Source organism: Phyllopteryx taeniolatus, chromosome 5 (assembly GCF_024500385.1).
Source record: "Phyllopteryx taeniolatus isolate TA_2022b chromosome 5, UOR_Ptae_1.2, whole genome shotgun sequence".
NCBI lineage: Eukaryota > Metazoa > Chordata > Actinopteri > Syngnathiformes > Syngnathidae > Phyllopteryx > Phyllopteryx taeniolatus.
Window position 1 is genome coordinate 23,670,160 of NC_084506.1, and position 17,552 is coordinate 23,687,711.

The following is a 17,552-nucleotide window of genomic DNA, read 5'->3' on the forward strand; positions in this document are numbered from 1 at the left end:
GAGAAAACCCACGCAGGCACGGGGAGAACATGCAAATTCCACACAGGCGGGGACGGGGATTGAACCCCGCACCTCAGAACTGTGAGGCTGACGCTCTAACCAGTCGGCCACCGTGCCGCCCCTTCAGGAAACCAATGTCAGTAAATACAGTTCTGCGCTACATCCGTAGTGCAACTTTAAACTCTACGATGCAAAGCAAAAGCCATTTATCAACAACACCAAGAAATGCCGCCGGCGTCCCAACTTCATTGGAATTGGGGTTGTAAGTTAATGCAAGGGGAAAAAAACTTGCTTGTTCCCAGAAGGTGGGGGGCAAAAGCAAAACCTGTTTTGAATAATGTGTTCTGTAAGTCAAGTTGTTCCACAACTCCGTTCACAAAACAAAATCTTTGCAAACTGAAACAATGTTTCCCATTGAAATGAATGGAAATAGAATTAATCTCTTCCAGACCCAGAAAAAGTTATGTTTACCTTGTTTTTATTGATATGTCGTTAAAAACAAATAGAGTACACTATAGAAATAAGTGAAAACAAACTTGGTTATGAAGCACATGAAAATAAACAAAATTAAAATCTTCACATTCAACCCGACTTAGTGTTCGATAGCTATGAAACGAAAACCAGTGAGCTCTTTTTCAGTTATTCAAAACAACAATAATTTTTCTTCTTCTATTATCTGTGGTGTTTGCTTTGTCAAAACAGTTACTTCTTTATTGCCTGGTAGGTTTTGCCAAACCAAACTGCGCAACGAGATCAGTTACTTTATTGACTTGGAGGTTTTGCCAAACCAAACTGCGCAACGAGATCAAACACCATTGTCATGTTTCGCTACTACTACATTTATTTTTTCAACAGTAATATGATTAGGGTTTCTATTAAAACTATTACAAAGTTTATTTGGAGCCAAACTGAGGGCTAAGTTAGAGCAAAACACAAAGATACCTGCAATCCGTGACGCACAGAGTGAATTATGTTTATGCCTTCAAAATTGATGCCAAGACTATTCATGAACCAGCATAGCAGCATTTCTTTAAAAGTTTTTTTGTTTATCAAACCAGCTCGTTCGTCAACTGAGGTTCTACAGTAGTTGCGAAACGGTGAATGAATTCAAAGTGCTAGCATTTTTCTGTGTGATCTACTGATTAATTTCCCCACTGTGCTCCCCAGATCTGGTGATAATGAGGAAGTAAAAACGTCTTAAAACATCTTTCCTGAACTCTCACAGACTCAAATAAACTGAAAATTTGAAAGGTGGACCAATTCAGTTACCTTATAACAAGCACGTGGCAGCCCTCGCCCTCGTTTGCGTTATCAAATGCCCAAAAACAGCAAGGCCGTCAAGAGAGAGCTTGACGACGATGTCACTGAGTCGGCCCGGGACCTGCTTTCCAACGAGGACGCCTGCAATGATTCCTTCAAAAAGAGCTCGCTGATCATCGGCGGCCATGACGGTGACGGCAAGGAGCGTGATGTAGAGGAGTGCGGCTCTGACGCCGACGAGGAGGAGGAGGAGCGGCCGGCCTGGAACAGCAAGCTGCAGTACATCCTGGCCCAGGTGGGCTTCTCCGTAGGCCTCGGGAACGTCTGGAGGTTTCCCTATCTGTGCCAGAAGAATGGAGGGGGTGAGTGAAATGACCGTTAGTGCTCTAGTAGATTGTTGTGTGCGTCCATGTATGTGGTCCGGGCAGCTATGCTACTCATTAGTTCTGGCCAGTCTGTGTCTGATCTTATATTGTATGGAGATGGTGTCTTAACCGGTGATAAGTCTTCCAGTAGATTCTGACATAGTCATGCCACAATGTTGGGTGCATCCATGTTTATGTTATGGGGAGCTACGCAATCGTTAGTTCTGACCAGTGTGTTTTGGATCTTATGTTATGTGGAGAAACTCCATGTTTCATTTATCCCCATTGCAATTTACTGTATTTACTGATTGGCAATCAGCCGTTAGTGCAGGTTGCTCATGGTCTCATTGCACTACTATTGCTTGTTTGCAGATCTGAACTTTGCACTTTTTGCAGTATAGTAATTGGATTTTATTTTTAGCTGGTATGAGCTCTGGACTGAACATTTTTTTGGGTGATATTGTGTAAGGGTATGGTGTTTCTGAAAGTTGTTTTTATATTGTGTCTGACCTTTAGACTTTTAATAGGGTCTTATTCTCACTTCTGACATTGCCATTGTGTACCTTGTCCTTTTTGTGCTCCTGCCGCAACACCAATTTTCCTTTAACCCTTGTGCATCATAATCACAACATACAGTACGTAGGAGTCATTTTGAGACAAAACACGGTTCAGCCTTTTAAATGTTATAAGTAAGTCATACTAATATTTCTTTTTACTTTCAACCCCTCAAAATGTTCAGTGGCCTCAGACCTATCCATAGATATATAGTTTTCATTTTATTTTATTTTTTTGATGGCCTCTATGGGCAATAAAAGCAGTATTGCGTTATGTCCATAACTCTAAATATGCCATATTAAAAATAAAAAAAATAAAAATTCAAAGTGGAATATTTGATATGATGTAATTAGAGCCTTGAATAAGTCAGTAAGTTATAACAACATATATTTGTTGGCATTATAATTTTTGGAACAATTGTGTGTGTATATATATATATATATATATAAGCATTATAACACTTCAGTCATCAATTTTGAATCCTGCGTATGGTCAATTAGCAGCTCCTATGTCTAAACATTTTGAAATTGCATCATGGTGCCATTTTGAAGTTATACAGTACATGTTAAAACTCTCGGCTAAAATTTCAGCCCTCTTTGTTGTTAAATGCTTTGTCTTCGATGAAAGGCATCAAAGTCAACAACAACAAAAAACACAATTTGTACAGATTATGCACAAGGTTAAGGGACAATAAAAATATTATGATTCTGATTTATGTAGCATTACGCTCGCCACTATGTGAGGGGGCTGGAATCAACCAAAATCAAGCATTACTGTTGGCCTTGGCGGAGGCCTGCACTTCAATTCTTGTTATCATTATTACCAAGGTGACATTTTTTGTCATGCAGCTCTTGTATGTAAATCAAGCCTGTTTTTGAAATATTAATTTCAGGAGGTTGGTCCTGAACTAATTTTCAGATGTTTTAAATAAAAACAGCCCACAGCTTGTGTGCAGAGTGTTTAGCTGTGCAATCAATTGCTCAAATGATCGGAGATTAACTCTTTCTGGGTTAAGTGTAAAATAAAACACAGAATCAATGTGTCAAAAATAAAAAATAAAATAAGGTAAGACTACTCCTTCTTCAAAGATGCCGGACAGGAAGTTGCTTGCTGTGCGATACGGTCACCTAGTGCCGCTTTATAACTGTTGCACACACCCTTTCCGATGTCACACTACAACCTGTTTCCTGGTCTATGGTTATCGTCACACTAATCCTCTTGCTGTCACTGCCAACCCACAGAATAAGCCAAAGAAAAAGCAAAATAGTTAATCCGTTAAGACACGCCTCTTGTACTGGATGTCATTAGACATTATGTAGGTGGACCTAATCTAATCAATGTATCCATGTCAAACAATGTCTCATTTACACCAAAGCCTGCCATTACCGACAAGAAACACACACACACACACACACACACACACACACACACACACACACACACACACAGATATACATTAATAAGCCCATGAGATACTGTTAAGCCTCCTTGTGTCTCTTCAAAAGTGCTATATAGTTATTGTAGTAATATCCATCCATCCATCCATCCATTTTCTGTACCGCTTATCCTTACTAGGGTTGCGGGCTTGCTGGAGCCTATCCCAGCTATCTTTGGGCGAGAGGCGGGGTACACCCTGAACTGGTTGCCAGCCAATCGCAGGGCACAGAAACAGCCAACCATTTGCACTCACATTCATACCTACGGGCAATTTAGAGTCTTTAATCAACCTGCCACGCATGTTTTGGGGATGTGAGAGGAAACTGGAGAAAACCCACGCAGGCACGGGAAGAACATCCAAACTCCCCACAGGCGGGGCTGGGATTTGAACCCCGGTCCTCAGAACTGTAAGGCAGATGTGCTAACCAGTCGTCCACGTGCCGCCTTATTGTAGTAATAGTTATACGTTGTTATTATTAGTAGTAGTATTAGTAGTGGTAGTGGTTGTTGTTGTAGTAGTAGTAATAGTAGCAGTAGTAGTAGTAGCATTAGTAATAATAGTAGTCGTTGTAAATAGTAATAGTGAAGTAGTAGTAGTTGTTGTTGTTGTTGTTGTGGTGGTAGTAATAGTAGCTGTAGTAGTGGTGAAGTAGTAGTTGTAGTAATAATAAAGTATTCGTAAAGTATTATTAGTAATAGTAGCAGTTGTAGTAAAGTAGTCATTTTATAATAGTAGTATAGTAGTAGTAAAGTAAGGGTACTGTAGTAGTAGTAAAATAGTACTAAAAGTAATATAGTAGTTTAAAATGGTAATTTGCATTAAGTGAATTCTGAAGACAACACAATAACACATTTCCCAAAATGTGCGAGGGTGCTCTGAGGACATGCAAAAGCCAGTTACCCTATAGAGTTTGGCCTAGAAAACGACACATTTTGACTTGTACGCTAAGGCTACGTTTACACTGCAGGGTATGATGCCCAATTTGTATTTTTTGTTGTTGTTTTATGCAGGTATTCACATTACAAAGACTAATGCGGCTTCTATTGTGGACGGAACACGTGCCTAATGTCACATCGGGCATGCGCACAGGCATGTTTACGGAAGTAAATGCGGCCCCTCGCTGAGATCTCGTCATGATTTTGTGCAACCGAAGCCAACATTTTCTTATATTTATCAGCTCTAAAGCATTTTCTTTTCGCCACTGACTGTTTTCTGCTGCTTCAGCCGCCGTTGCGGTTTTGTGGCGTTTGTGTTTTGTCGAACAATTGTGACCTTTTTCGCCTTTTCATGACATAAACGTCGGATGCGCGCCCCGTAAGCGTCCATACTGCACTTGCGTCGGGTACATATTTGATTTACTGTATATCCACGTAAGAGGCCTAGGTCGGATATGAAAAAATATGAACTGTACTGTTCACATTGACGTGAAAAAATCTTAATTGACCTGCAGTGTGAACATAGCCTAAGAGATGATGCATGATCCCACTTGACGTTACTGTTCTACTCCTGAACAGTGAAGTGTCTGGCACACTCATACTGTGAGTCCCGTCACTTCCATTAATCACCAAGGGAGTCATGTCTGTTTTAAACAGCTCTGGTCACCCAGCTGTGTTCAATGTGTAATTGGATTAAAGAGACACGTACTAAGCAGCCCCTGTGTATGTGTCTGTGTGTGTGTGTTGATGATGATGCTTTACATATAATTTACACAGACAGACGATGTACATCATTAACTTTCATTTCTTAAAAGACACACATTTGCTGTCATGGCGTCACAGGTCGTGCACTGCTGTCTGTAAGAAAGCACAGGCCTGAGCGGAAAAAGGATTCAGGGCTACTCTACAAGTTTGGGTTTAGTCAGTGAGTGATTCTCAGCTGCCGGGACGACCGGGAATGAAGAAAGGAAGTGAATTCTCTCCTGTAAAGCAACCAAAATTTAACTGAATTGTTACTAGTCAAAACAGCAGCACCTAGTGAGGCATGTAAACACTTTCCAAGATTAAATTAAAGGATTTAGCTGTGTAGTATTAAATATCTTATTATGTTGAGACTGCATCTTTGGTGACTATTAGCATTGCAATAGACTCTTATGTGTGGTCGCACAACAATTCCAAAATCCAATCGTCAACGTGGCTGAGTGGGGTGAATTTTTGGGAAACCCAAGTTTATTTTAGGGGGGCTGAACATCGGTTTTAGGGGTGCTAAGACAATAAAACTTCAGCATTAATACATACCAAATAATTTTAGGGGGGCTTTAGACGTTTTAATGGAACACAGTAAACATAACGTCCAATGCAGGTGGTGTTGGTCAATTGAAGTTGGTTTTGTGGTCTTTGTCCTTAGTAGACTGAGAATGCTTATAGTCCTTGGTCCTTTGTAAGTGGCTACAGTTTCTCATAGGACAGATTTAGACAGGATACACCAGGACTTTAACTACTGTAGATGCTATTTTGGGGGAAGATAAAAGGCGCTAAAATCGGAATGTTTGCTTTTGGAAAGACAATAGGAGACCACCTGGGAGGTGGACGTGGGTTTGATGCTGACTGATGTCTTTGCTCTCCCTAGAATGAACTAGAATAAGATGATCTAATTGTGAAGACAACATACAAGCGTTATATCTGGGAGGGGCAGTGACTTAAAGAACATCCTGTCTGTGGAAAAAATAAACAAAATCATATTTGGCAAGGATTAAATTAATAGTAATACAATACACGCATGACCGGATTGTGCAATGCTTTGACGCATCTCTTAAAATGTCAACAATGCTAACATAATTTTGTGTGTATTCGCGGGTTAGAAAGAGGGCCAACGTGTGTGCTTTCATCATGTAGTTTTGAAAGGTGTGACGCAATGCTGCTTTTAACTGATTTTTGTGGTTTTGAGTACACACGGAAGTATACACGGAAGTACACTCAAGGCTACACTGTTACAGGCCATCCACCCCACAAGACTATAATTCTATAGAGAGGACTTCTTGCAGAGTAATCCCTCTTCTGAGTCATTTTAGAATACATTTTTAAAGTTACAGTACTGTTATTTGACGACACCACACATGGAGATTTGAAGACCGGCATGTGCACCATAGCAAATTGGTCAGGTACTACAGCTCACAATTGGACTGCTCTGGTTGTCATAAAAGACGTTTCACCTCTCATCCGAACAGGCTTCGTCAGTTCATGCAACAAAACTTAGTTGGGACTCACTGCTTTTGAAGTGAGTCCTAACTGAGCCTTACATCATTATTTTAAACTTGTGTGTGTGCGCATGTGTGTCTGTGTCCTTGTGGATAAGTAGCGGGACGGTTTGATTTTATTCCATGTAAAGCACTTTGTGTGGCATTTTTTAAGGTTTGAAAAGCGCGGTATAAATAAAGCTTGTGTGAGTGAGGAGAAGTAAACCCGCCTTGTCATACCAATGCTGTGCTATGTCATTAGTTTAGGCCACCAGGACAACAAAAGAAATGTGTCAATCTGACCTACCTACGGCAAGTCTGAAGGCCAAAAATACAACGTAGGCCTCAAGTTTCATTTGGGACAAAGTAGCTCCCACTATTCTATCTTATTAGCTTAGTCTGCTAAAAATAACCCCTAAATATCCATCCATACGGCTTACTGTGAGGCAGATGTGCTAACCTGTCTGTCAGCATGCTTTTGACAGCCATTCTGTTTCTGGGCACTATGTCATGTGCCGTACCCACGGCAAGCCTGAAATACAAGAGACAAGTCAAAGTGAATCAGATTCCTATTTGTTCATTACAGTGAACTCAAAGACTAAAATGAAAACACACGGAAAAAAAGTTATAAATTATTTACAGTGAACCCCCATTCCGGACCCAATGACGTGAGGTGAAAATATGCTATATTGAGAGACCATAAAAACATACTTTAAATGGTTTAGCACAGCATGTTACGTCACGACGTGGTGCTATACTGAAGGCACGCAACTCTAAATTCGTACCTGCTGATATATTGTGAACACCTCATTAAACAAAAACAAACAGAAAACGATTGCTTAAAATGCTGCGATACAGCCGTAGCGCGAACAATGCACCGTGACGTACTGGTAGTGTATCGTCTTGCGTTTTTAAAATCTAACGGTCCTGTATGTTATTTTGACCACTAGGGGCGTACCTGGTGCCCTACTTGATCCTGCTGGTGTTGATTGGCATCCCGCTTTTTTTCTTGGAGCTGGCCGTGGGTCAGCGCATTCGTCGGGGCAGCATCGGCGTGTGGAACTACATCAGCCCTCGGCTGGGGGGTCTCGGCTTTGCTAGCTGCGTGGTAAGTCTCAAAGCTGAGCTCTGACTAAAAATTTTAGCTTGCTACCCACGGCTTACAAATCATCACATATTGTCGCACTGACTTTGCTTGTTTGTAAAAAATATTTTTTTAATGTCAGCCACTAATGAGCTAGTTGTAATGGTCAGTAAAAGGATGATTTCACTTGTTTAAAAAATAAATGTAGCTTTTTCTTCTACTGTACTTTTCAATCTTTATTATTTTTTATTTTTAACCGTGAATATCCCAGTGGAAATGCTAGCTCACAAATGGGCGCACAGACCTAGCTTGTTCAACAAGCTTCTTTTTCTTAAAGATATTACCGACTAACAAGCTAGCTGTAATTTCTGAGTAAAACTTGATGTAATTTGTTTGGTAAAGACATTTAGCTTATTCTTGGACTTTTCTTTTAAAAATCCTATTTACAACCACAAATAGCTCAAAGGCTTCAAAGCCAATTTGATAACTGTTGCTAATCAAAACAGCAGCATTTAGCATGGTACAAATCAAGGACTCCCTCAAATAGATGCCACCCTTTCCTTTATCCTGAAAAAATAGGTAGTATGAGTAATTACTTCTGTTCATAGAAGGTGTTCATATGTAACGTCTCTTAGTGGCGTTCCAGTAGACGCTGACACGTGGCCTCCCTAAAGGCCTCCTCTCCAATAATAGACGATCTGTGCAGGTGTGCTTCTTTGTGGCGCTTTACTACAACGTCATCATCAGCTGGAGCCTCTTCTACTTCTCGCAGTCCTTCCAGCAACCGCTACCGTGGCACGAGTGTCCGCTGGTCAAGAACAAGAACAGCACATGTAAGATCAGATAGACGTGCTAATTGTGCTACCCTGCAAACAGCTGACAGTACCAACCACTTTTTAATCTATGAGTAAAAGTGAAATTTTACTAAAACAGTCGTAGTAGTTTGGAAAAAAAGTTGCCTTGGAAATAAAGTCAGAATTTACGGGGAAGTCGTAATATTAGGAAAAAAGTTAATACTGTTAACAATTAATTATTTATATGATGAAACACTTAAAAAATTAAATAAGTCATAATATTAAGAAGGAACCAATTAAATGTTACAAGTATAAAGTTGAAATACTATGAAAATAATTGAATGTTATGAGAATAAATTCACCCTCCTTGAGCCGTCACCTTATCGTGGTGGAAGGATTTGTGTGTCCCAATGATCCTAGGAGCTAAGTTGTCTGGGGCTTTATGCCCCTGGCAGGGTCACCCATGGCAAACAGGTCCTAGGTGAGAGACCAGACAAAGCACGGCTCCAAAAACCCCTATGACGAGTACAATAAATGGATTCAGGTTTCCCTTGCCCGGACGCGGGTCACCGGGGCCCCCCTCTGGAGCCAGGCCTGGAGATGGGGCTCGAGGCGAGCGCCTGGTGGCCGGGCCTGCACCCATGGGGCCCAGCCGGGCACAGCCCGAAAGGGTAACGTGGGTCCCCCTTCCCATGGGCTCACCACCTGTGGTAGGGGCCATAGGGGTCGGGTGCAGTGCTAGCTGGGCGGTGGCCGAAGGCGGAGACCTTGGCGAGCCGATCCCCGGCTACAGAAGCTAGCTCTAGGGACGTGGAATGTCACCTTTCTGGCAGGGAAGGAGCCCGAGCTGGTGTGTGAGGTCGAGAAGTTCAGACTAGATATAGTCGGACTCGCCTCCACGCACAGCTTGGGCTCTCGTACCAGTCCTCTCGAGAGGGGTTGGGGTTGGAGGGGTTGCCCATGGTGAGAGGCGCCGAGCAGGTGTGGGTATTCTTATTGCTCCCTGGCTCGGCGCCTGTACGTTGGGGTTCACCCCGGTGGACGAGAGGGTAGCCTCCCTTCGCCTTCGGGTGGGGGGACGGGTCCTGACTGTTGTTTGTGCCTATGCGCCAAACAGCAGTTCAGAGTACCCACCCTTTTTGGAGTCCTTGGAGGGGGTGCTGGAGAGCGCTCCTGTTGGGGTCTGCTTCGTTCTGCTGGGGGCCTTTAATGCTCACGTGGGCAATGACAGTGAGACCTGGAAGGGCGTGATTGGGAGGAACGGCCCCCCCGATCAGAACCCGAGCGGTGTTCTGTTATTGGACTTCTGTGCTCATCACGGATTGTCCATAACGAACACCATGTTCAAGCATAAGGGTGTCCACACGTGCACTTGGCACCAGGACAACCTAGGTCGCAGTTCGATGATCGACTTTGTGGTCGTGTCATCGGACTTGCGGCCGCATGTCTTGGACACTCGGGTAAAGAGAGGGGCAGAGCTGTCAACTGATCACCACCTGGTGGTGAGTTGGCTCCGATGGTGGGGGAAGATGCCGGTCCGACGTGGCAAACTTATTGTGAGGATCTGCTGGGAACGTCTGGCAGAATCCCCCGTCAGAAGGAGTTTCAACTCCCACCTCCGACAGAACTTTGCTCATGTTCTGGAGGAGGCGAGGGACATCGAGTCAGAGTGGACCATGTTCCGCGCCTCCATTGCTGAGGCGGCCGACCGGAGCTGTGGCCGTAAGGTGGTTGGTGCCTGTCGTAGCGGCAATCCCCGAACCCGTTGGTGGACACCAATGGTGAGGGATGCCGTCAAGCTGAAGAAGGAGTCCTATCAGGCCTTTTTGGCCTGTGGGACTCCTGAGGCAGCTGATGGGTACCGGCTGGCCAAGCGCCATGCAGCTTTGGTGGTCGCTGAAGCAAAAACTCGGGCATGGGAGGAGTTCGGTGAGGCCATGGAGAAAGACTTCCGGACGGCTTCGAGGAAATTCTGGTCCACCGTCCAGGGTCTCAGGAGGGGGAAGCAGTGCACCATCAACACTGTGTATAGTGGGGATGTAGCGGTGCTTACCTCGACTCGGGGCAGGGTCCTCGAGGGTGCATGGGAGTTCGCCCAACCAGTCTACATGTGTTTTGTGCGCTTGGAGAAGGCGCACAAAACCGTGTCCCTCGGGGGGTCCTGTGGGGGGTGCTTCGGGAGTACGGGGTACCGAACCCCCTGATACGGGCTGTTAAGTCCCTGTACGACCGGAGTCAAGAGTTTGGTCCGCATATCCGGCAGTAAGTCGGACTCGTTTGTCACCGATTCTGTTCATAACTTTTATGGACAGAATTTCTAGGCGCAGCCGAGGTGTAGAGGGGGGCCGGTTTGGTGGCCTCAGTATTGCATCTCTGCTTTTTGCAGATGATGTGGTTCTGTTGGCTTCATCAAGCCGTAACCTCCAACTCTCACTGGAGCAGTTCGCAGACGAGTGGGATGAGAATCAGCACCTCCAAATCTGAGACCATGGTCCTCAGTCGGAAAAGGGTGGCGTGCCTTCTCCAGGTCGGGGATGAGATCCAAGTGGAGGAGTTCAAGTATCTTGGGGTCTTGTTCACAAGTGAGGGAAGAATGGAACGGGAGATTGACAGGCGGATCGGTGCAGCGTCTGCAGTGATGCAGACTTTGTATCTATCCGTTGTGGTAAAGAAGGAGCTAAGCCGAAAGGCGAAGCTCTCGCTTTAGCGGTCCATCTACGTTCCTACCCCCACCTATGGTCACGAGCTGTGGGGACCGAAAGAACAAGATCCAGGATACAAACGGCTGAAATGAGTTTCCTCCGCAGGGTGTCCGGGCACTCCCTTAGAGATAGGGTGAGAAGCTCGGTCATCCGGGAGGATCTCAGAGTAGAGTCGCTGCTCCTTCACATCGAGAGGAGCCAGATAAGGTGACTGGGGCATCTGATTCGGATGCTTCCCGGAAGCCTCCCTGGTGAGGTGTTCCTGGCACGTCCCACCGGGAGGAGACCCCGGGGACGACCCAGGACACGCTGGAGAGACTACATCCTTCGGCTGGCCTGGGAACGCCTCGGGATCCCCCCGGAAGAGATGGATGAAGTGGCTGGGGAGAGGGAAGTCTGGGCATCCCTGCTAAAGCTACTGCCCCCGCGACCCGACCTCGGATAAGCGGTAGAAAATGGATGGATGGATGGACAATAAATTCATATTACGGAAATGACTTAATGTTCTGAGAATAAAGTCGCAATATTCACAAAAAAAGGTTGTAATAACACGGGAATTAAAAATTACATTATGACCATCTAGTCCCAATATATTATTACCCCAAATATTATTAAAGTATTTTTTAATTAAATAATAATTAATTACCCCCAAAATGTTGAAGTTTTACAAGAATAAAGTCACAAATATTATAAATTTGTAAGGCTATGCAAATAAATAGAAAATATTACCCCAAAAAGTTGGAATGTTACAAGAATATCGTCATTGATTCATTATTTTTTTTACAGGAATAAAGTCATATTACCAAGTATGTACAATATTATAAGAATAAAGTCTAATATTACAAAAACAATTTAATATTATGATAATCAAGTCTCAATATTACAAAAACAATTTCCATGTCCTGTGCATTAAGTCATAATATTGGGAAGAAAATGTGACAAGGAAAAACTGTTATAAAATATATCAAAATATTGTATCGTTTTTTTTAAGTACGAGAATAAATCTAATTGCACAACAAAGTTGTAATATAATGTGAAAAAAGTATCAACATTATTAGATGAAAAATATGATGCTACAAAACCACTGTACAGATGTGGTGCCTGAGTGCGAGAAGAGCTCGGCCACCACCTACTACTGGTACCGCGAGGCCCTTGACATCTCCGACAGCATCTCCGAGAGCGGAGGACTCAACTGGAAGATGACGCTGTGCCTGCTGGCCGCTTGGTCCATGGTCTGCCTCGCCATGATCAAGGGCATCCAGTCCTCCGGAAAGGTAAGCTAAGCTTCTGCTGTTCTTGGAGGGAAATGGAGGAAAGGTCTCTCCCTACATAGCCGGTTTAAATATAGCGTCGGATATTGGGAACTGGCTGCATAAAACAAAAGGCCGTTTCTTGCAAAGTGTTTGGAAAATCCTCTCACACCTCGTTAGCTCATGTTAAGACGGAAGCTTACGGAGTGCTAACTGTATGGATGCCTTGTCTACAAACACGCACTCAGATAGCTCATTTCTGCTCAGTTACCAATAAAGTCAGAATATTACAAAAATGTTGTTTTGATCCGAAAATAAACTTGCACTATTGCAAAAAAAACTCCATTTTGTATTACCAAAAAGTTGCAATGTTATGAGAATCCAATTATAATATCTTGACAAAATATTATAATACTACGAGAACAAAGTCTTAGTATGACCCCCGAAAAGTTACAATGTCACAATAATGTGACAATAAAAATGTAATACTTCAGGGAAGAAAGTTGTAATCTTATGAAAATTAAGTCATAATAGTAAAAAAAAAATAAGTTCCAGAGAATTAAGAATTCTTATAAAAAGAACAATAAAGAATGAATTCGCTAATATTACGTAATCGTGAAATGATGCAATGCTGTGAGAATTAAGTGGTAAGATTTTTTTTAAGTTGTAATGTTATGAGAATAAAGTGGTAATATTCCGTGGTTGAAGCGTAAAAGATGTGTCTCTTGGTGACTCGTGATTTTCCTGGAGAGATTCATACTTAAGCTTGCCTACCTGCGCTGACATCCAGCATCAAAGCTGACAGTAACGTGACTAGCATCCGGAAGGATTAAGACCTTAGCATACCTCCTTATTTTCCATTACTTATCATATGACAAGCATTATCCGCTGGACTTTCTGGGGTCAAATTGGAGCTAATTGGAAAAAATGGGCAGAGCATTTAATCTTACGGGAGGAAAGCTTTGATGCTTTTGACGTTTGAATTTGGTTTGATCTCCTCTTCTTTTGTCACGCCTCAACTACAGCGTGCGCTAATGATGTACCCATATGTGTCACTAATCATTTAATGACCGCAACATGAATTTATTACAATTATGAAAAATCACTTTTGGCTTCAGTTCACGGGATCCAGTTCCGGATTCTCTTTATCATTTGTGAAACAATGATACAACTAACAAAATTACCAATCTATTTCCTTCATTTGTCAAGAACAACTCTCCTCTCTTTGGGTACATGACCCATTTTACCCTTAAAACCACCTTTGCTACATTTTTCACCCACGACTCAAAATGTAGCCACTTACAGTACTGCATTGGCCATAATGTCCCACAATGCCTAGTGCCTACACTGACCAAAACTTCAAAGTACCCTGTATGAAGTAATTATTGTCGTGGGCATACTGTACTTGTCACCATCGCAATAAACAAGCCACAAATCCGACAGTAGGTATAATTAACAGAGTCCTAGCACTCCGCAAGGCTAACCTTATGTTAGTAAGGTACATTAACATTAATCTCACTGATTTGCACTGTTCATTTTACCTTGTCTCAGGTCCTACACGGACGGCTTCATGCTGAGAGCAAGATTACTGTTACAGCCATGACACGTCACGGTGCTCACCTTGCATTTCAACCTGAAATACTGCCACACTTTCACCATTTTCTGTCTCTCTTCATTTATCGTCGCCATCTTCCCGCGCTGTCAACCAAATAGCTTCGATTCCACCTCCTGCTTCCCTAGCGTAAGTGACGTAAGCGCGTTCAGCCCAGCGAAGCTCGCAGTTGGACTTTTCAATGTGTTTTATGAGGCACAAAATGGAAATTTTGACTCGCAAATTGCGATGTGAATCCGCTTATATTGAGCCTTGCTTGGGAAAATCTACTTTTGACCATGATCTGGGTCTGGAATCAAGAAAGGATTTATTCACTCATAGTCCAGATATTGTTTGAAACATATGTCAGAAATACACATGTAACTAACAAAAAAAAAAATCAAGATTCAAAACATTAATTTTAATGCGAACAGTAAAAAAAAAACATGCAATGAAATTATTTCTTGGCTGCGTCCCTTCCAAAGAATAGAAAATTTTAATAAATAAAGGTAAATTAATAATTTTTAAAAAATTAAATAGTTAAGGACAAGTTTTGACAAAATTTGGTGGGTAGGTTCAGAATGTCCCCCAACTTTTGATCATGGCTCCAGATACTGGACCGGTATAAGTTTTTTTCAAAACACTGACACCACTCAAAACATGCAAATAAATGTTTCCTCCAAATCGTTTCTTGTAAACATTGACATCACTCAAAAAGTTATGAACGGATTTTGACGACATTTGGTGGGTAGTTTTGGAATGATAAACCAAAGAACTTTTGATTGAAACGTGAAGTGTCAACTAACATTTTGCTTTAGCATTTTAGGTGAGAACTAGGACCTTACTCTTAAATTTGAGTTTAAGAAAGACTGTCTGAGCATCGTCACGAGCTGTGGTTTTAGCACGGCACCTTTCTTGCTGTTTGTGCCCCCCGTCCAACGTGGCGGGCATAGACAAAACAAGATGGATGCCCTGAATAGTAGAGGTGCTGAAATTTCTGCCATCTTGATTTGTGGCGTCAGACCATCCCCGTTTGGCCTCGGTGGCTTGAAGTGGCCGATACTGTGGCCACCGCCATTGTCAAGCTGCTATCTCCCGCTGCCACTCTGGTCTATTTTAGTGTTGTCACTGCAGTAATTGAGGAAGGACAGTGGAAATAATCTCTAAATACACCATATGCAGTATATATGTGGATGTTTTACCTGGTGTGTCTTGACAGGTTTTGGGGGAGGTATGTGTCCAAACTTTCCCTGGAGTAGCCTTCCCAGGCGTGCTGCAAGTTTGAGGACAAAAGAATATTAATGGCGCCTCTCCTCCTCCTGTGTGCACAAAGACTTTTTTTTTTTTGCAAGGAATATCCTCGTGTGAGTGTGGGTGGGCGTGAAAGGGATCTGGTTGCCATGGTTACAGTCGCTCTATCGGCTTGGCTTGATTGTCAGAAATGGTGGGGACAGGGGAGACGGGGGGGCATGATGGTTCAGCCAAGAAGAATAGTTCGTAAATCTTACAGGGCTCCTTTAAAAATAAAGCTCATCCTAGAGATTTTGTCCAGATTGCTCACAAATTTGTCGCACGAATAATAGACAGATGGGCGACGCTTAAATATGAAACATTTGCGTTTTCGTTATTGCATGTGGTCAGAGCATGGCAGCAAAGTTTGGCGACTCACTATTGGTTCAGTACAGCTCCTAAATGTTTGGGGAAAATTGAGCCTCCATAATCAATTTCACTTAGCAACAGTTACCTTGATAAAGTAATCGGATTACTTTAAAAGTAACTAACTGAGATTACAAGTTACTTCATGCATGTTTAGCCAGGTTTTCTCCTGGAAACCTATCGGGAACTCTTGAACGAAAACGAATTGCCGCTCAAGAACCATTAGCGGACAGCAGAATGAGCGCGTTCACAATAATGTTCATCAGGCAGAAATACACTACGTTCTCTTCCACGTTCGCCCCAAAATATGAACAAGTTCAAGAGCTTACATTCATTGAAGTCGTTCAGGTACGTCCACGAAAATAGCACCCGCAACATTTGAGTTTTTTTGTACACAGTAAATGACGTTAATTGCTTACTTATTATTGTTTGTGTTGCCCCATAGTATTAGAATGTGTGTGTGTGTGTGTGACTTACCCGCCTTGTCGTGTGGTATTTGTGTTGCCCGTTTATTCTATTTTCATTTAACTCTTGACTGTAGGGTGTTTTTTTCCGGTCATTTCCGTTGTATTACCAAACGACTTACCGACTGAAGGGGTTGCGGGCGTATCTTCCTGCCGATTGGCCACTAAAGCAATCTCCTTCAGCAAACTGAAGTGCCTTGACTTTACTTGGGTGACTCACCCTAATGTACAGTGACTAGGATAAGTAACTGGAATCTGATTATCGGTTTGGAAATAGTAATGCGATACATTACTCGTTACTGTAAAAGTGGGTCATATTAGAGTTAACGCGTTACTGGCATCACTGCTTAGCAACATGATATTTGGTGGGCATGTCTATCGTGAGTAGATCCACAAAGAAGTCTCATGAAGCCATGCCCAAACAGACACAGTTCACCATTTTGGTTTGAAGTGGTTTATGGGGTAATTTTGCCCATTTTCCAAGGGCTTCTTTCTAGACAAACTAGTCTTCGAGATTTTGTTGGATTACGACTCAATTTGAAGCTCCTTTGTTGCTTTCTTTGTATGCTTTAGTAATGTACGCTGTGCTTGCGCCTTCAGGTGATGTACTTCAGCTCGTTGTTCCCATACGTGGTGCTGATCTGCTTCCTGGTGCGCTCGCTGCTCCTGGAGGGCTCCATGGACGGGATTCGCCACATGTTCACGCCCAAGGTACAGCGTGGTGTTGCAATCAATCTGTCTTTGCTCTTGACTCTCTTGGTAACTTCAACAGTGAGCATTAAGACATCACTTTTGAGTTTTCCTGGTAAAATGATGAAATGATCTGCTTATAGCAGACTAATGAGCTTTTGAAATGATAGTTCTTTCAGTACAAATAGACGTAGTGCATAAAAAAAATGTGAAGGGAAAAAAAACTGTCTGGACTAAAAAAAAAAAAAATGTCTGTGTGCTGTGAGTGGTTGACATCTCAGCAGTAACACACCAATCATAAGGCTGCGGATGCTGCAGCACCTTCCATCGCCATGGAAACAAGAGCTAATTTGAACATAACTCACAGGACTGGTTGACAGAATAACAAAGGCTTTTGTGGCGCTCTACCGCCCTCTTGTGTAGCTCACACACACACACAAGACAATGCCATGTAATCTGATCAATCATCTGCAGAATAAGTAATCCAGAGGGGCCCTCACAAAAATCACATTTATTTTCTAATGCTTGATT

The 17,552-nt window shown here is 42.8% G+C and overlaps 1 protein-coding gene and 1 long non-coding RNA gene across 2 annotated transcripts in view; one reads left to right on the plus strand and one right to left on the minus strand.

Annotated features, from left to right (window-relative positions):
• Positions 1–17,552, plus strand: part of slc6a15 (solute carrier family 6 member 15) — a 28,830-nt gene that overhangs the window by 3,259 nt on the left and 8,019 nt on the right. Inside the window, exons 2-6 of the mRNA XM_061773966.1 lie at positions 1,168–1,622; positions 7,741–7,898; positions 8,581–8,707; positions 12,463–12,644; positions 16,932–17,042. Of these exons, the coding sequence (XP_061629950.1) occupies positions 1,316–1,622; positions 7,741–7,898; positions 8,581–8,707; positions 12,463–12,644; positions 16,932–17,042 (885 nt within the window). The 5' untranslated portion in view covers positions 1,168–1,315. The remainder of the gene's footprint in view (positions 1–1,167; positions 1,623–7,740; positions 7,899–8,580; positions 8,708–12,462; positions 12,645–16,931; positions 17,043–17,552) is intronic.
• Positions 1,463–8,588, minus strand: LOC133478202 (uncharacterized). Its single transcript, XR_009788622.1, has 3 exons — positions 8,471–8,588; positions 7,251–7,322; positions 1,463–1,600 (listed from the first exon to the last, which is right to left on the minus strand). It is a non-coding gene; the product is annotated as an uncharacterized LOC133478202 (long non-coding RNA).